We start from the raw sequence: 19,585 nt of genomic DNA on the forward strand, positions 1-19,585 counted from the left end.
AGGATTGTATTTTCACAAGTACGTTTTTGTCACTTCTTAAAGTTGCTTTATAGCAAGGCCAGGCCCATGGTCCCTAGGATGATGAGTAGAGCTGCAAATGGGGGCAAGAGAGGAAAAGAGATGAGATGATTTCATCATTACTTTAAAACAATGAATTTAAGATTATCAGACAACTAGTTGCTACTTAAAAGCAAGGCCGAAGCAACTTGTATATTAATTGGTGAATAAAAGGATATGCAGATAACGCGGATATAGCTTTGCTAGCAGTTAGCGGGCCAACAGATAGAGGTTTAATGGTCAGCCTAGCTAGAGGTTTAGTGGGCAGCCTAACTAGAGGTTTAGCCTGGAGCGTAGCTAGAGGTTTAGCGTACAGCATTACTTGAGGTTTAGCTGGTAGTAGGGCTGGGCGATATAACTAAATATCATATCCCGATGTAGGTCATTCATATCCCGATAACGATATATATCAGGATATAGCACATTTTCTGTAAATTCAATGAATAAATAGTTTATATAAAATGACCACATTTCTGTGGCCTATTTCGTATTACATTTTGAATTATATACTCTACAAATAAAGATAACTTACTCTTGATTATTTTTCTCCTTTTATTTAGAACCTTGGTGCAATTTATGCATGGAACAAAATTTAAAATATGAATGTATAAATATAAAAAGGTAAATAGAAAATACATTTTTGGTTGGTTTTCAATAATATTAAAACCAACCATACCAATAGTCTTTAACAGTAGAACTTTGTATTGTAGCGGCAAACAAAAATGAATACAGGCCTAACATAAATATTGGTATATAAAATACGAAATGTAAACATGGAACACTTTCAAGTTTAAACTAATGCAGCAATATAAGGCTCACAATATAAATATATAGAATAAAACAAGTACGTTTTGAGCACTCGACGTACTCGAGCACTGTACTTTTGTGGACTTCATCCGTAGACTCTACATACTGTTTTTCGTGATTCTTTCGTAGGCGGTAAAATAGGTTTGTGGTGTTTGAGTCTGGTGAGGGGACCGGTTAGCCACTCTTTTAGGTACGAGCTCACTTTGTCTTGGCTGGTCGTCTGAGTCCTTCTCCTGTTCAGAATTGTCGAATTCACTCTCCTCCATGTTTGTTTGTGTTGCCTTCATGTGACGTGTGGAAGAATGAAAAGCGTTGTCTAAATGACGAAAAATATTACCGTAAAGTGTGATTTGCGACAAGACGATAAACATAATATGAAACGATAGACATTTTTATATCATCACACGATATATATCGTCATATCGCCCAGCCCTAGCTGGTAGCCTAGCTAGAGTCAAGTGTGCAACCTAGCAAGAGTTTAGTTTGCAGCCTAGCTAGAGTTTAGTGTGCAGCCTAGCTAGAGGTTAAGCAGGCAGCTCAGCTAGCTGTTTAGCGGGCTACCTAGCTCGTGGGTTAGCACGCTTCTTAGCACGAGGTTTAGTGGTCAGCCTAGTTAGCACTTTAGTGGGCAGCCTAGCTAGAAGTCAAGTGAACAGCCTAGCTTGTGGTATGGCGGGCAGAAAGAGAAGTGAGGAGAAAACATGAAAAAGTCATTGAATTAAATACTTTCTTTTAATATAATCAGACTAGTGGCTACTTAAAGAGCCAGTAAGCCCAATGTTTCAGCTGGAATTCGAACACTACGTGATCATTTGATCTTCCTCCTGCACTGACAAGTGATTCGGGAAATTGACAAATGGGTTGCGGATCCACTCATTCATATAGACTTATGGCATGTAAAAGAGTGACAGTATTGCGAAGTAAATTGAGTTTATTAAGTGTGCATGCATTTCGCATGAATTTTTTTTATTTATTTTTTTTCTATTCATGTCGTAGCATACTAACCTACGGCCCGGTTAGGAATGTCCCGCGGCCCGGTACGGGCCACAGCCCGGTGGTTGGGGACCGCTGCATTAGATGACAGATGATAAGCCCATCCTTCCAATTAGCTTGTGTGGAGCGCAGATGCATACCACCAATCACCTTGAATGGTCATGACCATGATTGAAGAGATCGGGTTGCTCTAGTCTAGCATGTAAAATAATCCAATATAGGCCATTCCATCATGTAATGACCAGAAATTAGGTAAAGCATGGTTGCGTTACAAAGTAGGCAAGAACAGAATCAAGTTGACTGGTATAGGTATATTTAATTGAACAAACAAACAAAACAAAACATATTAGTTGTTGCAACAAAGTGCATAACAATCGGATCATACCACCACTGTTTGAATGCATGTTTTTTTTGTGAGCAGAATTAACTTAATTTAATACTGCTCTTAATTTTCGTGCTTAGATAATCACAAATCGCAAGTTTATTTAACATACAAGCCAGTATCGTTTCTGCCATCCAGTGGCATCATTCAACGAAGAGATAGGGGACAAACATTGGTTCAGTGCCTGATAACCTGTTGGTCTTAGACTTACGCAATAAATACATGACACATACAATGGAATGCGTGGAAATATACACAAAACTCATGACTCACCCAAAGGCAAACAAAAGGACAAAATTGTTAGAAAAATAAATAGCTACTTCTTTAAGGCTAATTTCTAGGCATCGTCATGGGCCTTTAATTAACAATATCCTTCCATTAATGAACTGAGGATTTAAAAATACAAAGTATTTTACGAATTGTTCATATATTTTTGATGTAGTTAATATATGTAATGTAGGTTTTTACTACTTTTGGAACTTCTTAAAGCTGCTTTATAGCAAGGTCAGACCCATGGTCCCTAGGATGATGAGCAGAGCTGAAAATAGAGAGAAAGAGATTAAGTTATTTCATCCTCATCCCTCATCCTCATCCTCATCCGCTTATCCGGGGTCGGGTCGCGGGGGGAGCAGCTCAAGCAGGGGGCCCCAGACTTCCCTTTCCCGGGCCACATTGACCAGCTCTGACGGGGGGATCCCGAGGCGTTCCCAGGCCAGTGTTGAGATATAATCTCTCCTAGTCCTGGGTCTTCCCCGAGGTCTCCTCCCCACTGGACGTGCCTGAAACACCTCCCAAGGAAGGCGCCCAGTGGGCATCCTTACCAGATGCCCGAACCACCTCAACTGACTCCTTTCTAAGTAAAGGAGCAGCGGCTCTAATCCGAGTTCCTCACGGATGGCTGAGCTTCTCACCCTATCCCTAAGGGAGACGCCAGCCACCCTTCTGAGAAAACTCATCTCGGCCGCTTGTACCCGCGATCTCGTCCTTTCGGTCATCACCCAGCCCTCATGACCATAGGTGAGGATAGGAATGAAGATCGACCGGTGGATCCAGAGCTTTGCCTTGCGGCTCAGCTCTCTTTTCGTTACAACGGTGCGGTAAAGCGAACGCAATACCGCCCCCGCTGCTCCGATTCTCCGGCCAATCTCACGCTCCATAGTACCCTCACTCGCGAACAAGGTACTTGAACTCCTTCACTTGGGCTAAGAAAGTTATTTCATAATTGCATTAAACGTTGCTTTTACGATTAACAGACAACTAGTGGCTACTTTAAAGTGAGGCCTAGGCAACTATATCTGCTGAAGCAGATATTGACTTGCTAGCAGTTAAGATAGTGGATTTGTGGACAGCCTAGCTATAGGTTAACAGGGTAGCCTAGCTAGAGGTTAAGTGGGCAGCCTAGCTAGAAGTCTAGCCTGCAGCATACTGGAGCGGGCAACTTTACTTGAGGTTTAGCTGGTAGCCTAGCTAGCACTTAAGTGGCAGGCCTAGCTAGAGATTAAGAGGGCAGCCAAGCTCATGGATTAGCATGCAGATACCGGTTTAGCAGGGAGCCTTGCTAGTCCGCCTACCTTGTGACAGTGCCTGGTAGGTTGGCCCGCCGCCGGCGGAGTTGATGAGGTTGGTGCTATTGGAGTTGGGGTTGCCCAGCTCCACCCTTCCGGTCTGGACTCTGGCCTCGGGAGCTCCCAGGACGTCGGTGGCTGGTTAAGAACATGTACAGTTAAGGATAAGCGATTGAAGATCCTGTGATCATATGATCCTGTTTGGTGTGTGTGTGTGTGTGTGTGTGTGTGTGTGTGTATGTGTGTCTGTGTGTGTTCACGTGTGTGTGTGCGTTGGTGTGAAGCTTTCTTGGGCTTTTACTCGATTGGCTTACCGGGGTTGAATGTTCCGGTGACAAGAGCTAACGAAAAGGTAGTCGGCGTCCTTCTGGCTGTCGCATCAGGGATAGTGGCTGCGAACGTACACTGGATTCTGTTTCCGTCGATGCGTCCCTTCACCGAGTTTGCATTCAGCTAAAAAGGCAGAGTCGAAGCCAGTCAATGTTTTGATATCAACACGTCCATTGACAGTTAAGAGGTTAGGGTTAAGTGGAACTTTCAGGTGCCGAATGAACTTAAACTTACAGTTCGTCGAGTCAATCGACCGTTTTGGAAGATCGTTCCGATGAATTCGACCCTTCCATTGTTGTTGGCGCAAACGTAAGTAGTATCTCCTCCTCCCTGTGATGAGAACCAGCAAACAGACAGCACATTAGCAATGTTGCAGATATAGGTCGATTTTAATTGACCTGTGCGATTGACAGTCAGGGTTAATTACCAAATCATCGTCCGGTGACAACGTGCAGCCGATGTAACCATCGGACTGTCCAGATAGTCCAAACTCAAAGTTCTGTCCGGCAGTCCGTTTGGCACCCACAAAGAAACAGGATCCAGCCACCGATGGGTCACAGCTCTCTGGCTCTGAGGCACAGAGCTGGGAACTGCTGCAGCCTTGGTTGGAGATGGCCGGCTGTGTTTTGATAGCGGGAAAAAGGATTTAAGAAGTGCGGGAAAATTATGAATATTATGTGTCTGAATTTCTTTCTTTCCTAATTTATTATTGTGTACTCTATTTGATATAACACAATTTCTGTCATTGTAGTGTATTATTTAGGTTAAACACTTACCGATAGATCTCCTACGGTGCTGTTGTTTGTCAGTACAGGTGGACTCGTTGTGGTTGCGGCAACTGTCGTGGTTGCGGCTGCTGGGGTTGTGGCGGCTGTCGTGGTTGCGCCTGCTGCTGTTGTGGTTGCGCCTGCTGCTGTTGTGGTTGCAGCGGCTGTTGTTGTTGCTGCTGCCGTTGTGGTTGCGGCCGCTGTTGTTGCTGCTGCGGTGGTGGTGGTTGCGGCTGCGGTGGTGGTTGCGGCTGCGGTGGTGGTTGCGGCTGCCATTGTGGTGGTTGCAGCTGCCATTGTGGTGGTTGCGGCTGCCGGTGTGGTTGCGGCTGCCGTGGTGGTTGCGGCTGCCGTGGTGGTTGCGCCTGCTGTTGTGGTGGTTGCGGCTGCTGTTGTGGTGGCGGCTGCGGTGGTAGTTGCGGCTGCCGGTGTGGTTGCGGCTGCCGTGGTTGTTGCGGCTGCCATTGTGGTGGTTGCGGCTGCCGTGGTGGTTGCGGCTGCCGTGGTGGTTGCGGCTGCCATTGTGGTGGTTGCGGCTGCCGGTGTGGTTGCGGCTGCCGTGGTGGTTGCGGCTGCCGTGGTGGTTGCGGTTGCTGTTGTGGTGGTAGCGGCTGCGGTGGTAGTTGCGGCTGCCGGTGTGGTTGCGGCTGCCGTGGTGGTTGCGGCTGCTGTGGTGGTTGCGGCTGCCGTGGTGGTTGCGGCTGCTCTTGTGGTGGCGGCTGCGGTGGTGGTTGCGGCTGCGGTGGTGGTTGCGGCTGCCGTGGTGGTGGTCACGGCTGCCGTGGTGGTTGCGGCTGCCGTGGTGGTTGCGGCTGCCATTGTGGTGGTTGCGGCTGCCATTGTGGTGGTTGCGGCTGCCGTGGTGGTTGCGGCTGCTGTTGTGGTGGCGGCTGCGGTGGTAGTTGCGGCTGCCGGTGTGGTTGCGGCTGCCGTGGTTGTTGCGACTGCCGTGGTGGTTGCGGCTGCCGTGGTGGTTGCGGCTGCCATTGTGGTGGTTGCGGCTGCTGTTGTGGTGGTTGCGGCTGCCGTGGTGGTTGCGGCTGCCGTGGTGGTTGCGGCTGCCGTTGTGGTGGTTGCGGCTGCCGTGATGGTTGCGGCTGCCGTGGTGGTTGCGGCTGCCGTTGTGGTGGTTGCGGCTGCCGTGGTGGTTGCGGCTGCTGGTGTGGTTGCGGCTGCCGTGGTTGTTGCGGGGGCTGTGGTGGTTGCGGCTGCCGTGGTGGTTGCGGGGGCTGTTGTGGTCTGGCTAGAGGCTCCATCCAGAATGGTCAGTGCCAAAAGCAGGGAGAACAGCATTCCTCCGGCCATGTCTAGCAATGGTAAAGTTAAAGTTGTGAGACATTGCCCCAGTGCTGCCATTTTTTGCGTTTGTTAGCATTTCAAATAATTGTCTTCAAATTGTTCTTGTATCGCCTAGAACAGATTGTTCTCAAACTATTTTAATTCAAAGGCTCATAGTTTGGTTACAACAAAGAATCTCCCTCTCTTAAAAAATTACACATTTTGAAAATACCAACAGATTGATCCCATATTTAATGCATTTAAAATAACCCATTTGGCCTTGCTTAAAGTATACTTTACTATAAATGATTAACGTGAAGATTATTATTCTATAATAAAATACTATTCTATATCGTAGGCTGGTTTAGTTATACCACATGTATTATTACAACATGTGTGTAGGCGAACCCAACATGAGCCTACTTTTTAGGAATAAACAAATTTATATTAAGAGATATCACTGGATTTAGCCCCTCACATACGTAGGCCTATTGTTTTACATTTGCATTAAGCAAATAAAACCACTGGACACATTATCTTTGGTATTGGATTCAGAACACAAGGTGCCTTATAGTTAGCACAACTCAGTTAGTAGCCTCAATAAAGTGGGTTTACCTACCAGTTTCCTTTTTCACACGTACAAATCAATTCAGAGTAACAGTGGGGTTAATGTAGTCCGGCTCAGCTGGAAAAGATTTCTTTCCTCTCCTAAAGTCTCTCTTGCAGGTGTCTTCGGTGTGTGAATGGATGGACAGGGGATCTGTGTTCGGTATTTAAAGGAAGAAGGAGGATCTTGATCTTGTGGATAACACATGATCTTGCGTGTATGAGGTGTGGTGGAAATAATTGCGGATTATCAACTACGTCAAACCTTTTGTCATCCTCCTGATGGTAAACCTCCCAAGACTCTTGCTTCCTTTTGACAATTTTTTGACATTTTTGTCTCATTAATTCCCGTCATTGGCAAATTATGTCATGACCAGTTTTTCAGATTCAGACAATTATATTCATCCCAAGAAGGGAATTTAATTTGCAGCACTATACACACAACTTTAAAAAAGTTGAAAACTCAGACAAAACAAGATAGTTATATGTCAGAGGCAACAGATCAGCGTTCATAGGTCAGTACAAGAAAACAACGGGCAGCAGTCAATTAAATAAAACATTCGTCATAGCTCATATTAATAATCAAGGTTAAAGGAATGTAACAGTCATTTAAAATACTGTCTGCATTCAATAGCCTGATACCAGGACAAAGGTAGATGTTGTGGGAAACTGGTTTATTGTAGAATTGGACGGTTTTGTGCATGCAGAGCAGGTATTGAATACTGACAAGGCAGAGTTCCTAATGAGTGTGTTGTTGTTGTTGTTGTGGTTGTGGTTGTTGTAACCTGAAAACAACAACAGAGTTGGAAGAAGTGTCAGTCAGGGAAGGTGCTCCGTATTGGCATGTCAGAGCTACCCATGAGCATGTGTGGTGATTGCTGGTTCAACCTGTGTGCCCTGATTATTGAATGTGTCACAGGTGTGCAGCCCCACCCAGCCCCAGAGCCTGTCAAGAGGATTCGGGTTAGTTGAGGCTGCCTAAACGCGCCATCAACAAAACTCTACATTGGTATCTATGTCTAGATATGGATATATTTCTGTCTGGATATATTTTTCTGTACAGTAAAAACTGAAGAGATCTCCTAAAATCGACAAATACAAAATCGAATGACCAATTGAGCATTGAGCGATTACACTTTTGCCTTTAATGAACCCATTCATAGTCTTGACATTGAATAGCTGTATAGCAGGCGTTTGCCTTATAACAAGGCCAGTCCTATGGCTTCTATGATGATGGGCAGAGATAAAAATGCAGACAAGAGAGGGAAAGGGAGGAGAATATTTCATAATTACATTACAAAGCCATTATTTAAAAAAGGTTGCTTTTACAATTTGACAATGAGGCAACTAGAGGCAGTATCGTTTCTGCCATCCAGTGGCATCATTCAACGAAGAGAGAGGACAAACATTGTTTCAGTGCCCGATAACCTGTTGGTCTGAGAGCAACACAATAAATACATGAAACATACAATCGGATGTGTGGAAATATACACTAAAGTCATGTCTCACCCCAAGTTATAAAAAGGACATAATTGTTAAGAAAAATAAATAGCTCCCTCTTTAAGGCTAACTGACAGGCATCGTCATGGGCCTTTAATTAACAAAATCCTCCATTAATGAACTGAATATATTAAAAAAAAACAAGTGAAGTATTTTACAAACAGTCAAAATGTTTTTTTTATGTAGTTAATTAAATGTAAATGTTTTGTTCATCAAATAAAAAATTGTGGATGCTAAGGATTGTATTTTCACAATTATGTTTTTGTCACTTCTTAAAGTTTCTTTAAAGTTTCTTTATAGCAAGGCCAGGCCCATGGTCCCTAGGATGATGAGTAGAGCTGCAAATGGGGGCAAGAGAGGAAAAGAGATGAGATTATTTCATCATTACTTTAAAACAATGAATTTTAGATTATCAGACAACTAGTTGCTACTTAAAAGCAAGGCCGAAGCAACTTGTATATTAATTGGTGAATAAAAGGATATGCAGATAAAGCGGATATAGCTTTGCTAGCAGTTAGCGGGCCAACAGATAGAGGTTTAATGGTCAGCCTAGCTAGAGGTTTAGTGGGCAGCCTAACTAGAGGTTTAGCCTGGAGCATAGCTAGAGGTTTAGCGTACAGCATTACTTGAGGTTTAGCTGGTAGCCTAGCTAGAGTTAAGGGTGCATCCTAGCAAGAGTTTAGTTTGCAGCCTAGCTAGAGTTTAGTGTGCAGCCTAGCTAGAGGTTAAGCAGGCAGCCTAGCTAGCTGTTTAGCGGGCTGCCTAGCTCGTGGTTTAACACGCTTCCTAGCTCGAGGTTCACTGGTCAGCCTAGTTAGCGCTTTAGTGGGCAGCCTAGCTAGAAGTCAAGTGAACAGCCTAGCTTGTGGTATGGCGGGCAGAAAGAGAAGTGAGGGGAAAACATGAAAAACTCATTGAATTAAATACTTTCTTTTAATATAATCAGACTAGTGGCTACTTAAAAGAGCCAGTAAGCCCAATGTTTCAGCTGGAATTCAAACACTACGTGATTAAAAGCATTCTGGGCTGAAAGCTTTAGGAAAGAGCGGGGCGTGTTATCCTGTTGGTAACGACCCACGCCGACTTTATGATACTTTATGATACCGGCCTAGCTCGTGGTTTAGTGGGCAGCACAGCTACTGGTTTGGCAGGAAGCCTTGCTAGTCTGCCTACCTTGTGACAGTGCCAGGTGAGTTGGTCGGCCGCTGTTTGCAACGGTACTGGTTGCGACTGTGGTGGTTGCGACCGTGGTGAGGATACTGGTGCTGGAGCTGGCATCTGATATGTCCAGCACTTGTGTCTGCACTCTGGCAACGGGATTTCCCAGTACACCTGTGCCTAGTGAAGAACACGTACAGTTGAGGATAAGCGATTGCTGGTCACGTGATCATGTTATCCTGTATGTGGTTTTGTTGGTGTGTGGTTTGAATTGTGCGGATGGATGTGAAGCTTTGCGTGGCTTTGCTTAGATTGACTTACTGGAAAGGTTTCCGGTGAGAATAGCTAGAGAATAGGAGGTAGACACTGCTCTGGTAGTGGCATCAGGAATGGTGGCAGTAAACGTACACTGGATTGTGGTTCCGTTGATGAGACCCTTCACCGAGTTTACGGTCACCTAACAAGGCAGAGTGAGATCCAGACAATGTATTGATATTTACATTTACATTGATTTACAGTTGGGGGGTTAAGGTTAAGTAGAACTTGGAAGATGCCAAAAGTACTTAAACTTACCGTTTGTCTAATCAAAGCACTGTTGTTCAGCGAAGCACCGATGAATTCGAAGGACTCTTCATTGTTGGCGCAAATATAGGTAATGTCCCCTCCTCCCTGTTATGAGAACCAACAAACAGACAGAACATTAGCAGTGGCACAAATATATGTCGACTTTAATTGGCCTGTGCAATTAATAGAGCTGCCTTTGGAGTTTTTTCTTACTAAAGAGCTGTCAGTTGACAACGCGACGGCTATGTAGCCTTCCGACTCTCCAGAGAGGCTGAACCCATAGTTCAGGCCTTCAGTCTGCTGGGCGGATACAAAGTAGCATGTTGTCACCGATGGGTCGCAGCTCGCCGGCTCTTGGGCACAAAGCAGGGTCTCGGTGCAGCCTTCGCTGGAGATGGCCGTCTGCATTTTGAAGACGGAGGGAAAAACCATTTAAGAAGAGAAGAGAAAAAAAGTGTTTTGATATTATAATCTTTCAACTCTTAATCATTATTATCAAGGCTATTTGATTGAATATAGTTTCAGTCAATTGCATGGAATTGGAAGTGGATTGTATTTGTTCTAGATTAGACAAATCCTTACCAGTAGAGCTTCAACTGGGGTTTTAGTAGATGCTGCCGTAGAGGTGGCTACGGCAGACATTGCAATGGTGCTAGCAGTGGTTTCAGCAGGCGTTGCCACGGTGCTAACGGTGGCACCGGCGGATGTAGAGCTCATCACTGGGGTACTTGTAGTGGATCTAGCTGCTATAGAGCTCATCATTGGGGTACTTGTAGTGGATCCAGCTGCTGTAGAGCTCATCATTGGGGTACTTGCAGTGGATCCAGCTGCTGTAGAGCTCATCATTGGGGTACTTGCGGTGGATACGGTTGCTATAGAGCTCATCATTGGGGTACTGACTGTGGATCCAGCTGCTGTAGAGCTGATCATTGGGGTACTAGGGGTTGATCCAGCTGCTATAGAGCTCATCATCGGGGTACTAGGGGTTGATCCTGATGCTATAGAGCTCATCATTGGGGTAGGAGGGGTTGATCCTGATGCTGTAGAGCTCATCATTGGGGTGCTAGCCGTGGATCCAGCTGCTGTAGAGCTCATCATTGGGGTGCTAGCCGTGGATCCAGCTGCTGTAGAGCTCATCATTGGGGTACTTACGGTGGATCCAGCTGCTGTAGAGCTCATCATTGGGGTACTTGTAGTGGATCCAGCTGCTGTAGAGCTCATCATTAGGGTACTAGGGGTTGATCCTGTTGCTATAGCGCTCATCATCGGGGTACTTGCGGTGGATCCGGTTGCTATAGAGCTCATCATCGGGGTACTTGTGGTGGATCCGGTTGCTATAGAGCTCATCACTGGGGTACTTGCAGTGGATCCAGCTGCTGTAGAGCTCATCATTGGGGTACTTGCTGTGGATCCGGTTGCTATAGAGCTCATCATTGTGGTACTTGCGGTGGATCCGGTTGCTATAGAGCTCATCATTGGGGTACTGACTGTGGATCCAGCTGCTGTAGAGCTCATCATTTGGGTACTTGCGGTGGATCCAGCTGCTGTAGAGGTCATCATTGGGGTACTTGCTGTGGATCCGGTTGCTATAGAGCTCATCATTGGGGTACTTGCGGTGGATCCGGTTGCTCTAGAGCTCATCATTGGGGTACTTGCTGTGGATCCGGTTGCTCTAGAGCTCATCATCGGGGTACTAGGGGTTGATCCAGCTGCTATAGAGCTCATCATCGGGGTACTAGGGGTTGATCCTGATGCTGTAGAGCTCATCATTGGGGTACTAGCCGTGGATCCGGCAGGCGTTGCCAGGTTACTAGAGGTGCTCACGGTAGTTGAGACTGTGGTTTGGGTGCTGGGGCTGTAACTGGCGTCTGATATGTCCAGAACTGGGGTCTGGACTCTGGCCACGGGAACTCCAAGTGTACCTGAGCCTAGTGAGGAACATGTACAGTTGAGGATATGCGGTTTCTGGTCACGTGATCATTTGATCCTGTATGTGGTTTTGTTCGTGTGTGTGTTGGATGTGCGGATGGATGTGAAGCTTTGTGTGGCTTTGACCAGATTGACTTACTGGAAAGGGTTCCGGTGACAATGGCTAGAGAATAGGACGTAGACAGTGCTCTGGTTGTAGCATCGGGAACGGTGGCTGTAAACGTACACTGGATTGTGGTTCCGTCAATGAGACCCTTCACCGAGTTCACGGTCACCTAAGAAGGCAGAGTCAGATCCAGACAAATGTATTGATAGTCAGTTGGGGGGTTTGGTTTAAGTGGAACTTCCAGGTGCCGAAAGTACTTCAACTTACAGTTTGTCTACTCAAAGCACCATTGTCAAGCGAAGCACCGATGAATTCGAAGGACCCTTCATTGTTGGCGCAGATATAGGTGATGTCCCCTCCTCCCTGTTATGAGAACCAACAAACGGACAGAACATTAGCAGTGGCAAAAATATATGTAGACTTTCATTGGCCTGTGCAATTTTCAGCTGCCTTTGTAGTTTTTTCTTACTAAAGAGCTGTCGGTTGACAACGCGACGGCTATGTAGCCTTCCGACTCTCCAGAGAGGCTGAACCCATAGTTCAGTCCTTCAGTCTGCTGGGCGGATACAAAGTAGCATGTTGTCACCGATGGGTCGCAGCTCGCCGGCTCTTGGGCACAAAGCAGGGTCTCGGTGCAGCCTTCGCTGGAGATGGCCGTCTGGATTTTGAAGATGGAGGGAAAAACAATTTAAGAAGAGAAGGGAAAAAAAGTGTTATGATATTATAATCTTTCAACTCTTAATCATTATTATCTAGGCTATTTGATTGAATATAGTTTCAGTCAATTGTATGGAATTGAAGTGGATTGTATTTGTTCCTGATTAGACAAAGCCTTACCAGCAGAGCTTCAACTGGGGTTTTAGTAGATGCTGCCGTAGAGGTGGCTACGGCAGACGTTGCAATGGTGCTAGCCGTGGTGCCAGCAGGCGTTGCCACGGTGCTAACGGTGGCACCGGCGGATGTAGAGCTCATCATTGGGGTACTTGTAGTGGATCTAGCTGCTGTAGAGCTCATCATCGGGGTACTTGCGGTGGATCCGGTTGCTATAGAGCTCATAATTGGGGTACTTGCAGTGGATCCAGCTGCTGTAGAGCTCATCATTGGGGTACTGACTGTGGATCCAGCTGCTGTAGAGCTCATCATTGGGGTACTTGCAGTGGATCCAGCTGCTGTAGAGCGTATCATTGGGGTACTGACTGTGGATCCAGCTGCTGTAGAGCTCATCATTTGGCTACTTGCGGTGGATCCAGCTGCTGTAGAGCTCATCATTGGGGTACTTGCTGTGGATCCGGTTGCTATAGAGCTCATCATTGGGGTACTTGCGGTGGATCCGGTTGCTATAGAGCTCATCATTGGGGTACTGACTGTGGATCCAGCTGCTGTAGAGCTCATCATTGGGGTGCTAGGGGTTGATCCAGCTGCTGTAGAGCTCATCATTGGGGTACTTGCGATGGATCCGGCTGCTGTAGAGCTCACCATTGTGGTACTGACTGTGGATCCGATTGCTATAGAGCTCATCATTGGGGTGCTAGGGGTTGATCCAGCTGCTGTAGAGCTCATCATTGGGGTACTTGCGATGGATCCGGCTGCTGTAGAGCTCATCATTGGGGTACTTGCTGTGGATCCGGTTGCTATAGAGCTCATCATTGGGGTTCTTGCGGTGGATTCGGTTGCTATAGAGCTCATCATTGGGGTACTTGCGGTGGATCCGGTTGGTATAGAGCTCATCATCGGGGTACTTGCGGTGGATCCGGTTGCTCTAGAGCTCATCATCGGGGTACTAGGGGTTGATCCTGATGCTGTAGAGCTCATCATTGGGGTACTGACTGTGGATCCGGTTGCTATAGAGCTCATCATTGGGGTACTTGCAGTGGATCCAGCTGCTATAGAGCTCATCATCGGGGTACTAGGGGTTGATCCAGCTGTTGTAGAGCTTATCATCGGGGTACTAGGGGTTGATCCAGCTGTTGTAGAGCTTATCATCGGGGTACTAGGGGTTGATCCAGCTGTTGTAGAGCTTATCATCGGGGTACTAGGGGTTGATCCAGCTGTTGTAGAGCTCATCATTGGGGTACTTGCTGTGGATCCAGCTGTTGTAGAGCTCATCATCGGGGTACTTGCGGTGGATCCGGTTGCTATAGAGCTCACCATTGTGGTACTGACTGTGGATCCGATTGCTATAGAGCTCATCATTGGGGTGCTAGGGGTTGATCCAGCTGCTGTAGTGCTGATCATTGTGGTACTAGCGGTGGATCCAGCTGTTGTAGAGCTTATTGCCGTTGTCTGGGTAAAGGCTACTGGCACAATTGTCAGTGCCAATAGCAGGGAGAAGAGGAGACTCCAGCCCATGGCTAGAAATGGTAAAGTTAAAGTTAGTCGAGAGGCAGGGTTTATAGCCTGTGCTTTCGCAAGTTTTTACCATAAACTAGCCTCCTTTTAACTCTGAAACACTATGTTAGCATTTCAAATTGTTTTTTCCATATTGTTTCTATATTGCCTAACATGGTATTATTCTCAAATTTAACTCAAAGGGAGTTGGTGGTTACAGTTCAGATTCTCAACCAAATGTAAAAAAAAAAACAGCAGGTTCAATGCATTTGAATGACCAAAATTGACACATTTGACCACGCTGAAAATATACTTTACCCTTAATGTTTAATGACAAGATTATTATTCCATAATTATAAGCCTAATGTAGTATATATTAATTTGAACAGATGTTGTATTATCAAAGCTCTGTAGGCAAACTCAATATAAGACATTGTAGTAATAAACCAATTAATATAAATCAATAATCGCTAAATTAATATCATATTAGTAGGCCTATCGTTTAATATTTATGTTTAGTAATTAAAAACAATTGAAAATATAACCTTAAGCGGTAATTAACGGGGTCCGAGGAAAATGAAAAGTCGAGAACACATGATGGAAGATATATAAATATGACATATAATTATGAAGGAAAGATGTTGATGTTCCCCTTAATGCCATACTGTGCCTCGGCTTTCAGGTGACTGTGCTGTAGAGCAATGGCCGAATGTCATGTTCAGCTTGTTCATAATTGTCTCATCGGGATTCAAACTCTCAAACTAAGGATCACCAGTACAAGGCATTATCCCATGGAGCCACTGACAAACCTGAAATGTAGCCTCATTCCCATGGTCAAAATGTATATTGATAAGCACACAACATCCAGAAAACTCCAAGCAAACATTTCTCAAATGAATTAAGGGCTTTCAAGCAAATACCTGAAAAATCTTTGAAATTCTGGGTAAATTAAACATTTGTTGTCAAGAACGCTAACGGAAGAAATATTAATATGTCTGAGTTCATTATGAAGGAAAAATGGTTAACGAAGAAGTTCCCCCTAATGCCATACTGTGTCTTGGAAGTCAGATTCTTGGAAACTAATGAGCGGGAATGTTGATTGCCTGATGAATTTCAGGTGGTGTTCAATGTTGTGTTTCTTAAATGATTGGCAATGACAGGATGTCATTTTCAGCTTGTTCATAATGCTCTAATCAGGATTCGAACACTCAACCTGAGTATCACCAGTACACGGCATTATCTTGTTGAGCCACTGACATTCCTGAACTGCTTGAAGCCTCATTCACATGGCGAAAATGTCTATTGATAAGCACACAACATCAAGAAAACAGTGCAAAAAAACATCAAGAGAATGTTTCACTGTTAACGGTTTCCAGCTAATAATAGCCCTATGTTATTGTATAGCTGTAGCTATACAATAACAAAATGTTCATATAGGCAAAACCGGCTGAGACAGTGGACGTTTGGCTTTTCTATGAAATTGTGGGATAATCAAACGATTTTTTACATCTGATTCTAGAGATTAATAATATGAAAGAACTTTGAGTCCAGGTCAATCTGGTGAGGAGAAATAAGGCTAATTCATGATTTTTTACAATAGCGCCACCTTTGGGGGTAGTCCCACCAATTTGGGTTTATGGGTAGTGGGGGTTATTGGTAACCATACCTGAAGATTTCAAGTGTTTTTGAACATACGGTATAGGCTGCAGAATGACTTACAGAATTTGAGGGGAAAAAAAACATTAAAGAAACATCAACAACAACAACAACATAGTAATGAAAACGCATGCTTTGTATTTTTCACTTTGGCTAGTGTCTAACAGTTGGGCCAACATCTCAGAGATAGTAGTAAGGTTTGTTAACCTACCTGTATTTTTTTTCGTTTCTTTTTAAATCACACGTCTGAATCGATTCGAAGTAAAAGACACTGGTGCTAAAGGTAGTGCGGCTCAGTGTTGGATGGTTATAGTTATTTTCCTCGGTCAGATCCCTCTCTCAGGTGAACAGTGTGTGAAGTGATGGACAGGGGAACCGGGCCCGCTATTTAAGGGGATGAGGAGGGACTTGAAATCGCGCTCTGCAAGACCTGGCCTCTCATGCATAATGCATATTGGAAACACTTCAGGGTCTGCAGAATGTGTCGGGCTCCTTGTCAACCTTCCAAGAAAAAACCTACCCTCTCAGTAATTGCTGTCTTGAGCAAAATACGGTCCAACCTGTTTGACTAATGGACAAGAAACCGACTCAAATGGAGGCGTCAAAAACATATAGTCTTAGGCCTACCTGAAATTTAATTAAAATACATAAAGTTGCAAGCAACCATGACGGGGTCCTAATGTTTGACGAGTATGGTGGCCCAATGAAAGACTGATAGTATACATTATTATTGGATGTAATGACACGTTTCACAGAATCGTTGTTTGCGATTGGTCTTGAAACAACAACCCCATGGTCATGTGGCCGACACAATACTACTACACTACATGGACATATAGAATATGTATGGTAGATAATAGTATATTTTGAGAAATAGAGGTTTTTCGTACGTGGCGGTATGGTGAGCTTGGTTGGTATGGTAATATGGCATTGGTATGCCCTAAAAACTGGTTTACCGGAGTCAAACATATCAAAACAATCACCAGCCATGTTTCTAAGGCATACTGTGTCAAAATCCAAATTGACCTTTGCGACATTACATTTGTACCACTTTTAGGCCGAGCCTGCTTTGGAGAGAGGCCGTGGTTCAGAAAGGCCACTTCGAACAAATGCATCTAATTTTTATTTTTTCAGATATAGACTTGAAATTAGGGATGCACCGATCCGATATTTATATCGGTATCGGTACCGATATTGAAGACATTTCTAGATCGGGTATCGGTGAAAAATGGGCCGATCCATATTTAAAAAAAAATAATATATATATTTTTTTACGTTTATGTACATACTTGAATCCTATTCCTACTACCTTGCTGCTTTGATAATTTAATTTCCCACGAAAATGTTCTCACGGGATTAATAAAAGTGTATCTATCTATCTATTGGCTGATCTATTCAGTTTCTATGCTGTGGGCTGTGAGTGACGTCATAAACAAGCAACACGCCGTGCGGAGCCTACAGTGATTGCAAAATGGAGCGAGCAAAAGGATCTGCTATCTGGAGCTATTTCACTTTACCTAAGCCAGCAAGCTCCACGGCTACATGCAACATATGCAAAGTAAATGTCCCGAGGGGTGGTACTAAACCTTCTAGCTTTAATACCACAAACCTTATAAAGCACCTCCAAAAATTCAAGTCTCATGATCCCAGTCTTTTCCCCTCAATGAAACTTACAGTTTGTAGCCATAATTTCGCGCTGTTTTTCTATATCGGTATCGGGTCGGTATCGGCCGATACTAAACCTCAGACATCGGTATCGGTATCGGAGGTGAAAAAAGCGGATCGGTGCATCCCTACTTGAAATTTGGCATGGCTATACTATTAGTAGCCATATTCGGATAACGAATACAATAGGGTTCCTGCGTTTTTTGTAGGAACCCCAATGATTATTATTATATGAAAGATATTTGTGTTTTTGGCAGGTCTGACAGAACCCAAAATTGCCAGTATCCAAGGAGATGAAGCAGTGGAAGGAATGGACCAATGCAAGGAACAACCCTCAATGTTACTGCTAGATGCAATAATGTGTAGTTAAATTTCACCTCCTGTGTGTCTAACGTTAATTGTTAGGCACAGTGAACCACCAGATCCTCCTCTCAACCCTCAGAGAACTGAGAATCTCAGGCTCTGCATTCTCCCTGTTCACATCCTGCCTCAAGGATCGCACTGACAGGGTCACCTGGAAAGAATTTGTGTTTGAACCTTGTAGTCTCACTACTGGGGCCCCACATGGTTCTCTTCTGGGTCCCATCTGTTATTATTTACTCACATGGTCTCCCTACGACAGCTATGCAGAGGAAACATAACTTATTCTGTCTTTTCCACCGTCTAAAACCACACAGCAAGAACCTCTGCATGTCTGGTAGACATCTCTCAGTGGATGTGGACACACTAGCTTAAGTTTAATCTGGACGTGACTGAGCTGCTCTTCCTGCCAAGGAAGGCATCTCCCATTCACAACCTCTCCATCAATATTGACAACCAGCTCCTGCAGATTAATTCTCAACAACATCAGGAGGACACATCAGATGTGTCCTCCTCACTTGTTTGGCCATCTGGATGAGGAACAGATTCTGTTCCTCATCCAGAGGGCCAAAAAAGTGTTGGTCTAGACTCTACGTTCTTGTCATCTTGCAACTAGACCAATGCAACTCACTTCTGGTTGGTCTGCCAGCATGTGCAATTCATCCTCTGCAACTCATCTAGAATGGTGCAGCCAACCAGTTATCCCCCACTGCATCTCTCCTCCGCACCCTGCCCTTGTGGTTTGTCCAATCTGATGAAAGTCACTGGTATTTGAATTCTGTGCTGCAAACTACTCCACCCCATCCTCCATCCAGGACATGGTTAAACCACACCCCCGAGCCAGTCAACTAGGCTGAAAGTCCGTCTTCCGGCTTGCTTCTCCATCACGCTTTACAAAATCTTAACTGTTAGCGTTTCTGGCTCCACAATGTTGGAACAAACTCCTCACCGACATCAGGAAAGCTGAAACCCTACATTTCTGCTGTTGCAGACATATATTATTTTTTGAGTGCACGTTGGCCCATGATTTATTCATTTTTTTTAAACAGCAATCTCTTGTACATTGTGTGTAATATAGCACTTGAAATTGTCTCATGTGCTTTGGATAAAAGTAAGCAAGAAGCTTTGAATAAAAGCTAAGTAAATGTAATGTAAAGACTATCAAAGGAATATCCAAAGCTGGCAAACAACTTGCAAATATGAAAAAACACTGTTCAGTGGTTTGGTAGAATTGTAATTCAAATAAAACCAAGTTTAAAAACTCAGAGTTTTTAGACAGTATTTATTTATTATCTTTTTAATTTGGATTAATGAGCTGATATATTAAACAAACGTTTTTACCAAGGCAAACAAGGCTTTTAGAGCAGGACAATGTCAACTTTTAATCAATAACATAATGCAATATTGACCGTGGCCTACTTTGTCTCTCTAGCCTGTAAGAAAATCCAACATAGGCCCAATCATCATGTATGACAAGAAATAAGGTAAAGCAAGTTTGCATTACTTTTTCCGAACATATTTTCCCAAAAAGGTT

General features: G+C 44.5%; 1 protein-coding gene across 7 annotated transcripts; it reads right to left on the minus strand.

Annotated features, from left to right (window-relative positions):
• Positions 1–7,442: 7,442 nt before the first annotated feature.
• LOC115529374 (ice-structuring glycoprotein) lies at positions 7,443–16,400 on the minus strand. Of its 7 annotated transcripts, none has more exons than XM_030338049.1 (12): positions 16,238–16,400; positions 13,701–14,393; positions 12,880–13,028; positions 12,512–12,700; positions 12,310–12,405; positions 12,076–12,211; positions 10,590–11,935; positions 10,221–10,409; positions 10,017–10,112; positions 9,765–9,900; positions 9,459–9,623; positions 7,443–8,623 (listed from the first exon to the last, which is right to left on the minus strand). In XM_030338049.1, the coding sequence occupies exons 2-12, from the start codon at positions 14,389–14,391 to the stop codon at positions 8,580–8,582; spliced, it is 3,237 nt and encodes a 1,078-aa protein (XP_030193909.1). In that variant the 5' UTR covers positions 14,392–14,393; positions 16,238–16,400; the 3' UTR covers positions 7,443–8,579. The 7 variants fall into 7 exon arrangements, with proteins under 7 accessions (XP_030193909.1, XP_030193906.1, XP_030193910.1 ...); XM_030338046.1 differs by having other exon boundaries at positions 12,880–13,273; positions 13,316–14,393; XM_030338050.1 differs by having other exon boundaries at positions 10,590–10,999; positions 11,756–11,935; positions 12,880–14,393.
• Between the last annotated feature and the right edge of the window lie 3,185 nt (positions 16,401–19,585).

The sequence above is a fragment of the Gadus morhua genome, chromosome 17, assembly GCF_902167405.1.
Source record: "Gadus morhua chromosome 17, gadMor3.0, whole genome shotgun sequence".
NCBI lineage: Eukaryota > Metazoa > Chordata > Actinopteri > Gadiformes > Gadidae > Gadus > Gadus morhua.